The following is an 18927-nucleotide window of genomic DNA, read 5'->3' as shown; positions in this document are numbered from 1 at the left end:
AGCTAGTCTGTTCAGTTTCCTTCTCTTTATGTTTCTCACTTGTGATTTGTTACAACTGAATGGTTTGCTCAGCCATTTTAGGTGGTATTTAGGTGTCAATCAAATTGCTGTGGATCTGGAGTATACTTAAGCAAATTTTGCATCCCTAAAAGAAATCAAATAATCAAAATGGTATTTTGTAACAATCAAAAATGGTTTCATGGTTAACATTTGATTAATCTTTGAGATTTATTGATTAAATTTTGTTGTCCCAGCAGGATTCGAACAATGTCCCCTTATCATTAGCTGGGGCCATCTAAATTATGAATATGTTATGAAGATGTGGGTGTACTGTATCTTTGAGAGTTAAAAGCTAGCAGTGACAGCACCAAGTGTTCTCAATAAGACAATGTAACGTGCTCCAGCTACTGGAGGAGCTGGTTGCTTGGAAACGACAAAAAACGGATTCAAATTAGGCCGATTAGTTTAAATTATACCCCGAAAAATACCAAATTCTAATCAAGTTTGAATTTAATAAATTGACAATCTTAAAAGCTGATGACACAATCCGATGCTCTGGGGTACAAGACTGGGGGGAAATTGAACAGTTGAGAGGAAAGCTGCCAGGCCCCAGCATGTAAACAGACTGCCTGGAAAAATAGCTCTCTTAAACGGTACCTTTCTCGATCAGTAACCTGTGAAGCAGAATCCCTAAGAAGAAGAAAAGACACAGGAAGATCCAAATAGAAGAACTGAAAGCTGCCTGGTTTTGAGATAAAATGTTTTGTTTTGTAAATCTTAATCGGGAGTTTTATCAGACTAGTATCATAGAAGGGAAAGTAAAATATACGTTATAGTAAGGACTTGTGAATAGTTTTTAGTTAATTATTCTCTGTTGTACTTTAAGAAAATAAAGTTGCTAATTTTTACTTTAAATAGTTCTTGGCCACTCAATCTTTTACAATTACTGCACGGGATAAATCTTTTCTGATGCTGGTTTAAATTAAGGAGGAGGGTTTACCCCACATCATAACAAATAGAGTGCCATGATCAACACATCACTGTCTCCTCATTGAACATAATTGGTGGAGACTCTCCCGACAATGAATGATGTAGGCATTGATGAGAAAGTTGGTAGAACTGCATACGATTGGCAGTGGGGAGCTTCCCAGGAACTGCAGTTTTCACTTTCTCCTAATTGATTTTAACCTTACTGCAAAGTATCTTCTAAGATGCCTACCTTGAAGAAGTTCTCCTCCTCTCTCTACAAGGATCTCAGTGAGTCTCTCTCTCTCTCTCACTGCACTCCCCACCTCCAGGTCATCTGTTCTGCCTGAAGCACCTTCATCTACCTATCACAGTCCCAGCTACCTTCCCCCCAGCCCCATACCCCTCCCATTTATCTCTCAGCACCCCCGGCCCTCAAGCCTCATTCCTGATGAAAGGCTTATGCCCGAAACGTCGATTCTCCTGCTCCTCGGATGCTGCCTGACCTGCTGTGCTTTTCCAGCACCATATTCTCAACTCTGATCTCCAGCATCTGCAGTCCTCACTTCCTCCCTGACAGCAAGAAGTCCCATTTTCTAATCTACAATTGAATGGCTAGTGAGGTGTATTTACATGCATGAGACCATTGTTATTATGACATTTCACAACATTGATATGAAGTTTCCCATTCTCCCACACTTGATATAAACTAGTCATCATATTCAATGAACATTCTGATCCTGACAGGAAAGTCAGAGTAGTCATTTGACAACTCCAGCTCGCAGATAGCGACCTCCATCAGTCACCAATATCTCAAGCCTGCTCCACATGTAGCAAATGCACAGCTGAGTCACCTCTCATACAGCAGTAATTCCAGGTCCTGACCCCCCCATTAGCAATGCCAATTATCCTCTGTCCAACATGTCCCAGATAAGTCATGTAGCACAGATGTCTATTGCCAGCTTTTGACTGTGCATGGCTCAGCTTCAAAGATGGCGCTGGAGCCAGATATCCAAAAGTCTGGCCATTGCCCTAGAAGTGTGGTCCATTGGTAATGAGATTAACTTTGGAAAATAACATTGCAAAATTAATTGGGACTTGCAAACTGCGAGAAACTGCCAAAATTGACATTTAGTCAATTTTTGAAGATTCAGCCCAATACCTCAGTTGAGCCAGTACCAGTGTTTGATACAGTTCCATCAGAATTTCCTTGCTTTTGTATTATATGCCCCTATTGATTTGTATGCTTTAGTAACCACTTTCTCAACCTGCCCTTCTATCTGCACTGATTTGTGTGCATATACCCATAACTTTCTTCTGCTCCTGCATCGTTAGAATTTTATCCTTTACTTCATACTGTAACACATGGTAAGCACTGCAGACATATGGATGCGAGACATATATTGAACTATTTATAATTAAACCTATATTTATGGTATTTTTGTTCAGTAGTTTTATGTTATTGTTTTTTCAGAATATATTTAAATAAATTGAATGTTTTGAAACTCTATTAAGAAATGAACTTCTTGGTTAACAAAAGGAATACACTTGCACTATTGACCATAAGCATCATAGTTGGTATGGGAAAGTATATATAACCCAAGAAGTTTTTTTTATATAAGCAAGAGTAATGTTGTCTCCATGCACACTGAAGCATAAGGTATTACCTACTAAGGTATTACTGCCATATAAAGTACATGATATAGCAACTAGCAGAACTGGGCTCTGGACCAGTTAAAGGTCTACATTGTCTGACTACATGAAACAATGATAAAAGATAAAGAAAAGCATGGCAACAAATCATGAGGTGGTAGGTAGAGCAGCCTATTATTGGCAAGTAAGTACTTTAAGATGTGGTTAGAAACATAAGGCTCATTTTAAAATATGAAGCATCTATTACATTGCTAATTGCACAACTGCCCTGAACATAAGAGAAAACTATATGCTACACTTTGCCCTATGCTTCTCATAATATTTAGGTGGCTTTATAAGCCAAAGCTAACCATGAATTTATATTTTATTCCTCCTCCCAAAACTAAACTAGATTTTATTTTCCAAGTAAACAGCAATTTTTTTCTGCAAGTCTTTAAAGCCTTTTAATTTGTAATCCATCTGCCATTTTTATGGCAGTTCTTAGTAAGGTTCCCGTACCTATAATAAAATTAAGTTCCTGGACATTTCCACATTGATCAAGAAATTTTCAGTGCATCTCATGTGAAAGATTGAAAGAAGTAGATCTGGACGACAGGCTGCAAAATTATTCCAGAGGTTGCCTTCTCCAAAAAATGTTTATTTCTGCTCTGTTTTAATCAGTTTAGGGAAAGCAGCCACCAAGTCTACTGCTCCATGAACAACAAAAATCTTCAACCTATACCAAAATGCATAGTTCTCCTCACACAAGACAAGCAAAAATGGCATGGCGATTGAAAGACCGGTGATACTGCTCAGCCAATAACTGCTGTTATTCTGAAAATCTCTAAATAAATCAGCAATGGCAATGAGCAGGATCTGAGAGGAAGAATAAAACCAGTAGCAGGTTCCAGACATGTTAAGCAAAGCAAATAATTAAAGAGAGAGATGTGCAAGTGTATGTTAGAAAAACATTGGAATAGTTTGGCATCCCACCAAATGTCAGAAGATCTCATGTTGGTCTTTATAAAATTCCACAATTTTGGGCCTTTTCTAGAGACTTCTATGACTTTACTGGCTTAGAAAATTTCCCATGACCCAAGGGAATTCTCTCAAAGTTTATTTTTGTATAAGGAGTGTCCAAGAAACTTTTATTGCAACAGTTGACATTTTCAACGCTGCATTAATTTGTGACATCATATGTAGTTGGTGTGAAGGCAAAGATAAATTACTCATCAAGACTTCCCCATGCTATGTTGGCCAGAGCATCATGGCTGGACACTTCCTTATCTCTCCCTTCAATCCTCCAACATCGCTTCATGCGACCGAAGGACTGCAGCAGTTCAGGAAGACAGCTCACTAAGACCTTCTCAAGTGCAACTGGAGATAGGCAATCAATGCCAGCCTAACCAGTGAAGCCCACATCCTATGAAAGAATGAAAAAAAGAGAAAAAACCTAAAGCCTCCCTGCATGTTTATTAGAAAATTTGTTTGCAACACATCAGAGAGGTTCTATTAAAGTGTATAACCAAAAATAGAAATATACAGCATTAATAAAATTTCAAGTGTAAGTTGATAGACCTGTATCATCCATACTTGAATGCCTAATTTGATGTACAATTGCAAATGTCCAATTTTCAATAACTTTAGTCAATGTCTACTGTATATTTGAAACAGTTTATGATGTCCATATATTCCATCAGCTGGTTTCAGAAACAGACTGCTTCCAGAATTGACTGATCCATAAATTTGATCTATGATTTATAATTAATATGCAAAACTATGTCATCTCTAATTGAAATTCATTTAAAATATCTGCAGTTTTGAAATTACCATATTAAACTGCACATATAATATTCTAAATCAAGTCTACAAAACTTTGGATTCAAAAGCAAACATGCAAATATCTTATCCAAATGAACATTTGTAACACAAAAAAAGTCAAAGTCAACAACTTAATTTTAAAAAAGTACACAATGTAAGTCAAATTTTGACTGAGTGAAATATGTTTTAATTATACAATAAAAGAAGGAATCTGTATAAAGTTACTTTTAGCATGTCTTTTTTTTAAGCTCATCTGATTAGCGTAATGGTCACCCCTGACACTCTGACGCTCCAGGGAAAACAGCCCCAGCTTATTTAGCATCTCCCTATAGCTCAAATCCTCCAACCCTGGCAATGTCCTTGCAAAACTTTTGTGAACCCTTTCAAGTTTCACAACATCCTTCCGATAGGAAGGAGACTAGAATTGCACGCAATATTCCAAAAGTGGCCTAACCAATGTCCTGCACAGCCACAATATGACTTTGCAACTCCTACAATCAATGCTCTGAACAATAAAGGAAAGCATACCAAACTCATGAGGAGACAAGTTATTTTCCTTGGGGTGGGGGAGTCCAGAGCTAGAGGGCATAGATTTAGGATGTGAGGGAAAGAAATAAAAGGGACCTAAGGGGAACTTTTTCAGAGGGTGGTGCATGTATGGAATGAGCTGCCAGAGGAAGTGGTGGAGGCTGGTACAATTACAGCATTTAAAAGGCATCTGGATGGGTATATGAATAGGAAAGGTTTAGAGGGATATGGGCCAAATGCTGGCAAATAGGACTAGATTAGGTTAGGATATCTGGTCGGCATGAACGAGTTGGACCAAAGGGTCTGTTCCATGCTGTACATCTCTATGACTCTAATGGCTGCATTCTAGAACACTAAACTGATGAATCCAAGTGCATGTTTTTGTGAATCTATTTCTGCACAATGAGACAGACATCGATTCGTCAACTATGAATGACAGTGCATCCCATTCTGTTCTCCAGACTCAAACGTCAGCTTGGTAATAGTCAGTCTTAAGTAGTTAGTCTTACTTTAAAAATACAGAATAAATAACTATATTTACTTTGTTCATAAAGTTTGGCACATGTTGCAGATTTTAGCTTGAGTATCCTTATACAATAGACCTAGCAAAATACACATTTAACTGTGGGAACAAATTAGATAGCAAGGATACATCAAATACCCTGAATGGTACCAGGAACATTAAATATATTTTTAAAAGACTGAAAAATTCTACGTGTTCATGTAGAAAAATAATTTAAAGTTATCTACTATTCTATTCTGAAATTAAAAGTATGAACTTTTCCCAAATAGATAAAAAAAATCAACAAGGCATAAATATGGCATCAGGTCATATTGGACTTGAAACATTAACTATATTTCTTTCTGCACAGTTGATGCCAGACCTGATTTTCTCCAGCGCTTTCTGCTTTTATTTCAGACCTATGAAGTTTGGCAGTCAGTGACTGTATGGCTGTAAGGACCAAATCTTCAGTACAGGTTGTCACATGCTGATTGTTCATCTTTCTTTCGAACAGGTTGATTGATGACCACTTGATTCTGAAAACATCACCTTCAATATGGGTAAAGCATCAGAACTGTCTATTCCAAAATGACTCTTACTCAAATGTTTCATTCCTTATGAAAACTGTAGTCTGCGCTTTGTGTCCTTTAGATGTGACTTTACAGTACAATATCTTGGACAACGTCTTTTTAACGATAGATGTATTGAGAATAATAAAAACCCAGGGATCAATTATTGAATTAAATGACAAGCATCGGAGTGCTGTAAGGTCAGCTTCATTGTTCCTCTGCTGAGAAATTGCCCCAATGTATGTACGAACCTAGAATAAATACAAAGAAATGAAACATGGAATTACACAAAGTATACATTGCAGAATCAGGCCTCTTCTGGAGGTTTTTTTTATCTGTCGTCATTTAGTTAAATTCCTTCTTCCTCATATGATCACCCATAATTTACCAATACCATTCACCTCAACTATTCCCAGGGTTAGTGAATGTCACACTCTTATCACTTGTTGGGTAGACGTTACTTCTGAAATTCGTACATGAATTCTCAGTGACTATCTTATATTGATGATCTCCAGTTATTTTTCTTTCCCATCATTTTTAAAGAGCTCTATTAAACCCTCTCCCTTCTCTTTTCACAAGAAAACAGAGTCATTTGTAAAGTGATTGATCTACTTGCAATTTGGTTGCAGCAGCAGGCTCCCATGGGAACAGTGGACATGCTTTAATGATATCTTCAAAGCATCCCTGAAGAGGTCAAAAACCCACACCAACTCATGGTAGTCAATGGATTGTGACTGATCAAAATGGAAAAGGCTCATTGAAGGAGGAACTGATCTTATCATAAAATTTGGTTGAGAATACACAGGTGTGATATCAAGGCATCAGAAAGAGCACACATAACTCCAATAACTTATTTACCAAATCTTTCAAGCAAGCACTTGACCCACATATGGTAGAATCTGAAGATCACACATTGGACTTACGAGATTGTGGATTTATCCATACGCTGGATTATACAGAGTTTCAGAGATTTGCAAGTGTTTTATGCAGATCTATCAATTACCACAAATACCAGTTTCCATTGTTGCTTTCTGAAACCTTTCCCTGCTCAGAAGCTAACACTCCACTTGGGGAAAAACCCCATTTTTTTGTGTGTGAATAAACCCACAATCAAATTAACTAGTCACCCAACAAACACTGCCCACCAGGAGCAGTATGACAAACAAAATCCAAAAAGAGGATTAACAAGTGGAGGGACTAAATCATTGTGGTGTTAGAGGGGAAAATAATGCAAACCACCCACTGATGTACCTCCCTATCCTTAAAGGCTTCAAGGATACTGGTACAGCTCAAAAAAGTTTTTTTTTAAAAAAAGGGAGTAATCAAGGGAAGCTCTAAATTAATACTCTATCAGAGGAGAGATAATGGGCCCCAGTCACAGTGGTGCCCACCTCTCTCTGAAAGCTTCAAGGCTACTGGTGGACACCATGTGCTCCCTCTCTAGGCAGAACCTAACTCTCTTTCTTATTATTCAAAATACAGCACTTTCCATCTTTATTTTAGTAACCCACCATCAATTAAAGCACCCAATTATCTTTTAATGTTAGAAACGGTTATGGATCTGACCAAACTCCCTTCACATATATCAAGGAACAAAGCCCTGTCCTAACTTTTATCCTACTTAAAGGAAAGAGTGAAATACCTGTCATTGCCGATCATCTATCATTATGTTTTTTGCCACACTGTCGCCCTATCTCTTAAAGCATTAGTATCTAGAAATCTATCAATCTCTGCCTTGAGCATATACAAGCATTGAGCTTGCACATCCCTCTGGGCTACAGAAGTCTAAATATTCACCAGTCACTGAGTGAAGAAATTCCTCCTCATCTCTGTCTTAAATGATCTGCCGCTTATTCTAAGACTGTTTCACATGATTCTAGTCTCCTTGCCAGGGAAACATTCTTTTTGTATTGACCCTCCTTAGCCATTCTGTAAGTTCATCCATTAATTCCCCTAAATTCTAGTACATACAAGCCAAGTCTTCTCTATCTTTCCTCATAGAGAAGTCCTGCCATCCCATGATTGGTTTGGTGAACCTCCACTACACTCACGCTATGGCAAGCATAACCTTTCTTAGGTAAAGAGACCAAAATGGCATACAATATTTCAGTCTCACCTAATTTCATTACAATGAAGTATGACATAGAGCCATACAGCAGGGAAACAGACCCCTTAGTCCAACCAGTCCATGCAGAACATATTGCCAAACTAAACTAGTCCCACCTGCCTGCTTCTGGCCCATATCCCTCCAAATCTTTCCTATTCATGTACATAGCTAAGTGTCTTTTAAACATTGTAACTGTGCACACATTCACCACTTCCCTCTGAAAGTTCATTCCACACGAGAACCACCCTCTGTGTAAAAGATTTGCCCCTCATGAATTTTTTAAATCTCTCTCCTCTCACATTAAAAATATGTCCCCTAATCTTGAAATTCCCTATCCTAGGGAAAAGACACCTACCATTAACCCTAATTATACCCCTCATGATTCTATAAACCACTCTAAGGTCACGTCTCAAACTCCTGTGCTCCACTGAAAAAAGTCCCAGCCTATCCAGCCTTTCTTTATAACTCAAACCTTCCATACCCAGCAACATCCTGGTAAAATTCTTCTGAACCCTCTCTAGCTTAATAATATTCCTATAATTGAGCGACCACAACTTGAAAATGTATTCCTCACCAACGTCCTGTACAACTTCAACATAACTTTCCAACTCCTATACTCAAAAGAACTGAGCAATGACTGCAAGTGTGCTAAGTGCCTTTTTAATTACCTTGCCTACCGTGACACAAACTTCAAAGAATCTTGGACCCGAACCCCTAGGTCCTGCTATTCTAAAACACGACACAAGGCCCTACCATTAATTGTATAAGCCCTATCCTTATTTGTTGCACCAAAATGCAATGCCTTGCACTTATCCAGATTGAACGCCATCTGCCATTTTTCAGCCTATTGACCCATTTGATCAAGATCCCTTCGTAATCTTAGAAATCCTTCTTCACTATTTACAATGCCACCAATTTTGGTATCGTCCACAAACTTACTAATTACGCCTTCAATATTCTCATCCAAGTCATTTTATACAAATGACAAATAAAAGAGGACCCAGAACCAATCCCTGTGGAACACTGCTGCTCACAGGTCTCCAGTCCAAAGGGCAACTCTCCACCACTACGCTGTCTCCTGTCCTTAAGCCAATTATGTATCCAGTTGACAAGCTACCCTGAATCCCATGTCACCTAAATTTACTAATTAGCCTATAATGTGGAACCTCATCAATCTTTACCACTGTATTCAAATCCTCTTCAGAAACATATACATACCTTTTGGCTTCCTAATTGCTTGCTGCACCTACAAATCGTTTGGATATCAACATTTTAAATCTCTCACCATTTCAGAAGTACACTGCACTTCTGATCTGCCTATCAATGTGGATAACCTCATAATAATTTACATTGTATTCCATCTGCCATATTCTTGCCCACTCACTCTGCTTGTCAAAATTCCTTTGGAGCCTCTTCGCAACTTCCTCAGAGCTTACATTCCATCTGGTTTTGGAAATATTATATTTGCACTCTTAATCAAAACACTGATTATTGTAGGTTGTGAACAGCTGGGGCTCAAGCACTGATCCTTGTAGTACTCCATTAGTTGCAGCCTTGCAACCTTAAATTTTACCCATTTATTACTGTTGTCTGCTTTCATTTCATTAACCAATCCCCAATCCATACTAGTATATTAACCTCCTATCTAAGTGCTCTAATTTTGTTTACTAAACTCCTGTATGGCATCTTATTCAAAACCTTTTGAAAATCGAAATACATCAGACCACTGGCTTCCCTTAACTACACAGTTAGCAATATTGTAGCACTGAAAATGTGTTGCTGGAAAAGCGCAGCAGGTCAGGCAGCATCCAAGGAACAGGAGAATCGACGTTTTGGGCATAAGCCCTTCTTCAGGAATGAGGAAAGTGTGTCCAGCAGGCTAAGCTAAAAGGTAGGGAGGAGGGACTTGGGGGAGGGGCGTTGGAAATGCGATAGGTGGAGGGAGGTCAAGGTGAGGGTGATAGGCCAGAGTGGGGTGGGGGTGGAGAGGTCAGGAAGAAGAATGCAGATTAGGAAGGCGGTGCTGAGTTCGAGGGATTTGACTGAGACAAGGTGGGGGGAGGGGAAATGAGGAAACTGGAGAAATCTGAGTTCATCCCTTGTAGTTGGAGGGTTCCAGGTGGAAGATGAGGCACTCCTCCTCCAACCGTCGTGTTGCCATGGTCTGGCGATGGAGGAGTCCAAGGACCTGCATGTCCTTGGTGGAGTGGGAGTGGGAGTTGAAGTGTTGAGCCACGGGGTGGTTGGGTTGGTTGGTCCGGGTGTCCAAGAGGTGTTCTCTGAAACGTTCCGCAAGTAGGCGGCCTGTCTCCCCAATATAGAGGAGGCCACATTGGGTGCAGCGGATGCAATAGATGATGTGTGTGGAGGTGCAGGTGAATTTGTGGCGGTTATGGAAGGATCCCTTGGGGCCTTGGAGGGAAGTAAGGGGGGAGGTGTGGGCGCAAGTTTTGCATTTCTTGAGGTTGCAGGGAAGGTGCCGGGAGTGGAGGTTGGGTTGATGGGGGGGTGTGGACCTGACGAGAGAGTTACGGAGGGAGTGGTCGTTTCAGAACACTGATAGGGGAGGGGAGGGAAATATATCCCTGGTGGTGGGGTCCGTTTGGAGGTGGCGGAAATGACTGTGGATGATACGCTGTACATGGAGGTTGGTGGGGTGGTAGGTGAGGACCAGTGGGGTTCTGTCCTGGTGGCGGTTGAAGGGGCGGGGCTCAAGGGCGGAGGAGCGGGAAGTGGAAGCGATGCGGTGGAGGGCATCGTCGACCACGTCTGGGGGGAAATTGCGGTCCTTGAAGGAGGCCATCTGGGTTGTACGGTTTTGGAACTGGTCCTCCTGGGAGCAGATGCGGCGGAGTCGAAGGAATTGGGAATATGGGATGGCGTTTTTACAGGGGGCAGAGTGGGAGGACGTGTAGTCTAGGTAGCTGTGGGAGTCGGTCGGTTTATAGTAAATGTCCGTGTTGATTCGGTCGCCCGAGATAGAAATGGAAAGGTCTAGGAAGGGGAGGGAGGAGTCTGAGACGGTCCAGGTGAATTTGAGGTCGGGGTGGAAGGTGTTGGTAAAGTGGATGAACTGTTCGACCTCCTCGCGGGAGCACGAGGCAGCGCCGATACAGTCATCGATGTAGCAGAGGAAAAGGTGGGGGGTGGCATTTCCCCTCCCCCCACCTTGTCTCAGTCAAATCCCTCGAACTCAGCACCGCCTTCCTAACCTGTAATCTTCTTCCTGACCTCTCCGCCCTTACCCCACTCCGGCCTATCACCCTCACCTTGACCTCCCTCCACCTATCGCATTTCCAACGCCCCTCCCCCAAGTCCCTCCTCCCTACCTTTTATCTTAGCCTGCTGGACACACTTTCCTCATTCCTGAAGAAGGGCTTATGCCCGAAACGTCGACTCTCCTGTTCCTTGGATGCTGCCTGACCTGCTGCGCTTTTCCAGCAACACATTTTCAGCTCTGATCTCCAGCATCTGCAGTCCTGACTTTCTCCTTGAATATTGTAGCACTACCAAGTTTGTCAAACATGATTTCCCCTACTAAAATCCATGTTTTTACTTGCCAAATCAGATCGTTATTTTTGAAGGGTCCAGTTATCACAACCTTCATAATAGATGCAAGTATTTCCCTACTACTGACATCCAGGCTAACAACTCTGTAGTTCCTGGATTTCTCCCTCCCTCCCTCCTTTCTCAAATTATGAGGTTACATTTGCAACTTTTCAAATGTTCTGGAATCTGAAATAGTTTGAAAGATGACAACCAGTGCATCCACTATCCCTGTTGCCTGTCTCAACACTCAGCAATGTCGATCCTGGAAATTTATCAATTTTCAGTTCCATTAATTTGCTCATTACTAATTATTTACAATATTAATTTATTTTAGTTCTATATTCTCAACAATCCCGTGGACCTCTATGATTTTTGGGAGATTTCTTACATTTCCTTCTGTAAGTACACACATTAACTATTTATTTAGTTTTGGTGCCATTTTCCTATTTCTCATCATAATCTCCTGCCTATTATGGACTTACATTTGTCTTTTCTAAGCTTTTCCTTTCCACATTCCCGAGAAGCCTTTCCAGTCCATTTTTATATATCTTGCTAGTGTACATTAATATTCTCTTCTGCCATTCCTTATTGCTTTCATCTGCTTCCTTTGCTGAATTCTAACATGATGCCAATCCTCAGGCAATTTTTGGCAATTTCACCTTTAAACAAATTAGCTATCTCACTGTTCCTGTGTGTTTTTGTGCATTGAGGAAACACACAGGAACGTAAACCATGTATTGATTATTTAAGTGCCAGCCATCACTTATCTACTGCCATACCTTATAACGTATCCACCTATCCAGAGTCCACACAACCTGTCATACATTAAAGTTTCCTTTGCTTCAATTTAAGACCTAGTTACAGAATGAAATACATTGCTTTCAAAATAATAGACAATTTGATGTAACAGCACTCTTCACATCAAAAGATATCGACCTAGCCAAGGATACCATTGCCACATTATTGGACAAAGCGGTTACTAGGACACCTGATGACACCAGCAGCATCAACAAGAACAGCATATTAAAACTACTATACCTATGCCTCAAATTCAATGGACAGGTGTACAGACAAATCAATGGCACACCAATGGGTTCCCCGATATCAGGACTGATAGCAGAAGCAGTAATGCAAAGCTTACAATAGACAGCCTTCCCCACCATCCAACCCAAACTCTGGTTCCAGTATGTAGATGACACCTTTGTCATCATTGAACGTAGACAACTGCAAGAAACCCACCACCACATCAATAACACCCTCATCGGAATAACGCTCACTATAGAAGAGAAAAACAACAGCAAACTCGCCTTCCTGGCTGTATTAGTGTAACGCACACCTATTGGGGAACTCCAGACCAATGCGTCCATGAAGAACACCCATACTGACCAGACAGCAACCATAACAGCAACCACCCCAACACCTAAAAATGGAGCTGCATTAGGACATTATTTAAACAAGGGCACACTGCAGCAACCCAGAACTCTAGAAGGCAGAACAGGAACACCTATTCAAAGGATTTAAAGGAAACGGGTACCCCAAGAGTACTATCCTCCGATACTTACAGGACAAACCCAAAGAAGACAAGACTACAAGACCAGACACAATAGCAACCATATCATACATCAAAGACATATCAGAGATAACCACCCAACTACTCAGACCCTTGGGAATCTTAGTGGCCCAAAAACCAGTTAACACCTTCCTCCAGCTCCTCACAAAGGTTAAAGACCCAACGCCCACATCCAATAGGATGTACTTCATCTACAAGATACCCTGCAAAGACTGTGAAAAACACCACATAGGACAAACAGGAAGAAAACTCATCATATGAGTGCACAAACATGACCAGTTCACTCTCATTTCCAACCACACAAACAACAAAGCATACAAATTCAACTGGGACAATATCACCATCCCAGCAGAGGTGAACAGAGACATGCCAGAGAATTCCTTGAAGCTTGGCACTCCAACTGGAACTCAAACAACAGACACATTGAACTGGACCAGGATGCAAACCATTCAGTTCCAGAACCTAGAGTATTAACAAACAGCTACATATAAATATCAGGCAGGACAGAGCACCAACACCATATCAAAGGTGCACTGATGATGTCACTTAGTGAGGCAACAAAATGTCTGCAGGAAAACACACTGTAAACGAATCCATTACTTCATCCACAACTTGAGCTACAAATCTTCTCAAGAATTCTAATAGCATTATTAATTAGTCCTTTATCATTGTATAGTATAAGATGTAAAGTATCCTGTCAGCTTGTTGTCTGCTCAACACACTGCTCTTGAAAACTACCATGTACAAATTTCAAAAATTGATCTTCCAATCCTCAATATAAATGTTGCTCATTAAATGTTGGTATTTAGACTGAATTTACCCATGACTATTTCAGTACCCACGTTACATGCACCTCTAACCTCCTAGCTTATACCATGTTTATTCTGTGTGCCACATTAAGACTAGTATTCTCTGGTCTATAAACACCTCTTACCAATGTTTTCTGCCCCTTGCTGTTTCTCAGAACCACCCAAACAAACTGTGAGTTCTATCCTACCAACTGAACGTCCTCTCTCACAAATGTACTGTATCCGATTTCCTTTTCCTTTTGGTCTGTCCTTTCTAAATGTTGAATATCCTTAAGTATAGAGACTCCAACTTTTATTGCCCATCAGCCAGATTGCCACAAAGGCAACTAGATCACACCTGTTCATTTTTATTTGTGCTATTGAGTCACCTAACTTGTTGTAAATGTTGTATGTATTCAAATGGTTTCCTTAATTCTGTCTTTGCAACATTAGAAACAGAAAATAGGAAGAGTAAGCCATTTGGTCCTTTGAATCTGCTCCACCATTCAATCTAATAATGGCTGATCATCCATATCAATTCCCAGTTCCAGCTTTCTCCCCATATCCTCTGATCCTTTTAACCCTAAGAACTATATCTAACTCCTTCTTGAAAACATTCAATGTTTGGCCTCAACTGATTTCTGTGACAGAGAATTCTATAGGTTCATCATTCTCTGGGTGAAGAAATTTCTCCTCATCTCAGTGCTAAATAGCCAAGCTCATCTACTTAGACTGTGCCCCATGTTTCTGGACTCCCTGGCCATTTGAAACATTCTTTCTGTCTCGTCCTGTTAGAATTTTAAAAGTTTCTATGACATCCCTCCTCATTCTTCGACATTCCAGTGAATATAATCTTAACTGATCCAATCTCTCTTCATACTTCAGTCCTGCCATCCCAGGAATCAATCCAATAAATCCGTGCTGCACTCCCTCCACATTCTGTCATTTACTCTTTTTGATGTTGGCCTTTGTTTCTGGTTCTACTTTTGCTTGTTATTTTTCTAATCTCATTGCCCAGCTTAGTTTTGCACTATCTGAATTCCATTTCAATTTTCAATTTCCCCTTATAAGTTGGTTTAAACGTTTTCTAAGAACACAAGCAAATCCCCCTGTGCAGATATTAGTCCCAATCTTGCTAAGCTGTGACTGTCCTCCTTGTGCAGGATTGACCTGTCCCAGATGTGAACCTAATACCCCAGAAATCTAAAGCCTTTCTTCCTCGCCAGGCACATGGTAATTTGCTCAAAATTATTATTTCTATGCTCACTAGCATGTGGTGGTGAGAGTAATCTTGAGGTTACTGTCTTAAAGGTCCTTATTTACATCCGCCTTTCCTTGCTGCCTAAACTCTGCTATCAGGACCTCATCCCTCTTTTTATCTATGTTATTGGTATCAATGTAAACCATGACCTCTGGATTGTACAACTTCTCCCAAAAAAACACCCTGCAGCTGCTCAGTGACATCCTTGTAGCAGGCACTGAGGCTGCAATGTGCTATCCTGTAATCAGGTCTAAGGCTGCAAAAATGCATTCTGCATTCCCCGAACAATTACATATCCTACCACTATTGCCTTTTAACTCTCATCCACAACCCTTCCCCCAAGGCCACATGTATAATTAATCCTTGTGGTGCCACAAACTTTCCAGATTCTACATTTCTGAGGAACCACCACCCTCAACAATAACCAAAGTGGAAAGCCAGACAGACTCATAAGACTCTGGTGCTACCTGCCAGTTACTCCTGAGGTGGAACACATTTCTATTTTGCCTGTTGGCACCTCACTTGCCATAGAACTACGTGCTTTCCAAATAGTTCTCACCTTTGTGGATTCATAATCATTAAATTGATTTCACATAATATTAACTCAAACAAATCAAATACAAAATGAAAACAAAATATTACTAATTTTGAGAATTAAATGGAATGTCAAGTTGAAAAAAATTAAGGTTTCTGCTCCATGAAAATTCTACTGTTGCCCAAATTGTAAAATAACTATTATCTTGTAAGGATAAAACATACTAGTCTGTTGAAAATTTTCTATTGATATTCTCTGCCATAGACATTGTGATTAGATTTCAGTTTCTTCAACGCCTTAAATAGTTGTCCGTGCTTTCCAAACTTTTCTCCATCCATTCATTTCCAAAGACTCTTAAGTTTCCATGGATGGTAAATAAGTTGCTATCACAAGCTGGTCAGAAACTCTAAGAAGGGGCTTGGTGAGCTCGATTATACCGTTCCTCAGTAAAATTATTTTGTTCCTTTGAGGAAATGCGCTTTTTGTTGGTTACGAAAGCCCTCTGGATACTCGGTAAGGGTGCGCGTCCCTTTTGCTCGCCCTGTTACTTTCTCACATCCAATTTAATAAACAAGTAAGACTGAAACTCGTTGGCGCGCTTGTTCCCATCAAGGCCCTCTCAGGAAGGCGCACGCCAACAGCCCAGGGCGGGAGTGTGAGAGAGATGCTGCCTAAGCTCTGCTTTCAGGACCCCTCATCCCTCTTTTTACCGAGGTCATTGGCATCAACGTAAATCATGACCTCTGGATTGTTCAACTTCTCCCCTCCCCAAAGAAAAACCCCCAATGTGCAGCTGCTCAGTGACACCAGGGGCCAGACTGAGACTCACCGTGAGGGGCACAGAGCAGATCACGAAAGTAATCGTCATGATGGCTAAAAGAATGAGGTGGTCCACTTCCTCGGCTTGAGCACTGTGATCTCTCCTGGCGCTGGACTGCCTGGAGCATCTCCGTGACCTCTGCCTCTGGTACATGCGGCAGAGGTTGATAATAACCGAGACGTTGCACAGTAAGATGGAAATGATCAGCACCTTCATGAGGATGGCGTAGGACAGGGAGTAGAGGCGCACCTTGGCCGGCTGGCATTTGGTGTGCATCATGATGAAGCACCAGGTCCCCGGGTAGTACTGGGCGTACGGGCCGGTGTGGAAGAGCGGCAGCGAGCAGAACACGATGCAGAAGCCGTAGATGAGCGGGATGGTGACCAGGCCGGTGCGCCGGTTGGCGTGCCGCGAGTAGAAGTAAGGGCAGCCAATGGACAGGTAGCGCTCCAGGGCCATGGCGAACAGGATCAACATGGAGCTGAGCCCGAAGAAAGCCATGGCGAAGGCGCAGTAGTCGCAGAGCCGGAGGTGCATGAGCGAGAAGCCGCTGGCATAGGCGGCCAGCACCACGGGGCTGATGAGCAGGTTCCCCATCAGGTCGGTGACGATCAGGCTGCTCACCAGGATGTGGAACAGGGACACCCGGCTGCGGCTGCCCCTCTTGTGCAGAGCCAGCACCACCAGCGCCAACACATTGCCCAGGACGCCGGTGACGAACATGATGGCGCTGACAGCCGGTCCGGCGCCGGGGCACACTGTCGTAGAGTTCCAGTAGCTATCATTGCACATAGCGGGGCTGTCCTCCAGCAAGGGAGATGGGAGATGGGCAACTCTCTCTCTCTCTCTCTCCCTCCCTCTCCTCAATCGGCGGGACACTCTCCAACAGATTTCCTACCCACCTTAAACTCAGGGACAAACAGAGTTCCACTCCTTCCGACCTGAGGGAAAGAGCCCCATGTGGGGTTCCCACACTTCCTTCCCTCCCCTTTGGTCCGGGCTGACGTAAGGCTAGTATCCCCCCCCCCCCCTCCTCCCCCAATGAAAGCCCAATCCTCTCCCACTCAAGAATAAAAACCTCAGTTACCCTTACAACACTGGGGTTTCTCTCTCTGTCCCTCCCTCCTCACGATTGCATTCCACGTCCCCTCCCACCCCTTCACCCCACATCCAGACCAGCACACTCCTGTCCAATTAGCACCTCCCGCCCCCCCAAGTCTCCACGGAGCCAAGTCTGAGAGAGGGCTGGGGAACTCGCAAGTTCAATCTTGCTGCTGGACGAGCTACTGGATGTGTGGGTGGGAACAGGATGTGAGTAGTAACCGCTTTCTGAAGAAAACATAGCCTCTGTTCTGTTTTTTATTTGGCACCAAACCGTGAAAGAGCAAAGTCACACATACCTAGAAGATGATTAATGCACCTTGAGAAGTATTTCCATGTGCATTATACATGCCGTGCGTATTGTCTGATGGGAAAACCTAGAGAAATTCAACAGAAACAACAATTTATCGATTGTAACTAATGAATGTTAATGTGTGACTTTCATCATTGCTTATAGGTCACATTTAACCAGATTTCACAATAGATTGAGTCATTAAGTCAAGTGGCAAAAGACCTATAACGAATTTTAAGAAAGTAAAAGCAAATAGAAAACAGTTTTAATCACTTCTGACGTTCTGAGGGAGAGTCACTGAACCCGAAATGACAACTCTCCACAATATACTGCCAGACCAGCGGAGCTTTTCCAACCTTTTCTGTTTTTGTTTGTGTTAATCACTGGCTTGTCTGAAACTGTATTAAGGACTAGGCCAGATCACTCAAAACATTCCTAAGCAGGCAGCCGAGACTGTAACTTTGCAATTTCCTTTGGTAAGTGTCCAGTTAAAATTACCCGGAGTAAGTTAGCTGGGTTGACTACCAGGTTAAAACAGACAAAAATTTATTCACTAAATTACAGAATGAAACACAAAGAACAGAATATCCACAGGAGTCAGTCTATCCAAAGTAGACTTAATTATGTGTTAACGAGTTTGGAGAAGATTTTTATGCTTAATTATGCTATCCCAAAAATATACAACAGTCCCAACAAACAAATCCCTTAAACACAGAGTGAAAATGAAACAGGCTTACAGGTTGAGATTAGAAGGGCTGAAGAAGTTATAGTCTCAACATTTTTTTAATTTCAAAAATATACTTTATTCATAAAATACTTTGATGATCTGTACAATTGGACATGCCATACATATGTAAACATTCCATTTGTTTGCATACCGAAAACA

At 41.6% G+C, this 18927-nt stretch overlaps 1 protein-coding gene across 1 annotated transcript; it reads right to left on the bottom strand.

The window, feature by feature from the left end:
* Nucleotides 1-4056: 4056 nt before the first annotated feature.
* LOC122553602 (prostaglandin E2 receptor EP2 subtype-like) lies at nucleotides 4057-17642 on the bottom strand. Its single transcript, XM_043697649.2, has 2 exons — nucleotides 16658-17642; nucleotides 4057-6269 (listed from the first exon to the last, which is right to left on the bottom strand). Exons 1-2 carry the CDS (start codon nucleotides 17438-17440, stop codon nucleotides 6045-6047), a joined length of 1008 nt encoding a protein of 335 aa, XP_043553584.1. The 5' UTR covers nucleotides 17441-17642; the 3' UTR covers nucleotides 4057-6044.
* Nucleotides 17643-18927: the final 1285 nt, after the last annotated feature.

The sequence above is a fragment of the Chiloscyllium plagiosum genome, unplaced genomic scaffold (assembly GCF_037043375.1).
Source record: "Chiloscyllium plagiosum isolate Xiang-an unplaced genomic scaffold, Cpla_swu_hap1 HiC_scaffold_8, whole genome shotgun sequence".
NCBI classification, from domain to species: domain Eukaryota; kingdom Metazoa; phylum Chordata; class Chondrichthyes; order Orectolobiformes; family Hemiscylliidae; genus Chiloscyllium; species Chiloscyllium plagiosum.
Note: the sequence above shows the minus strand (reverse complement) of the source record. Positions and strands in the feature narration are given on the sequence as shown.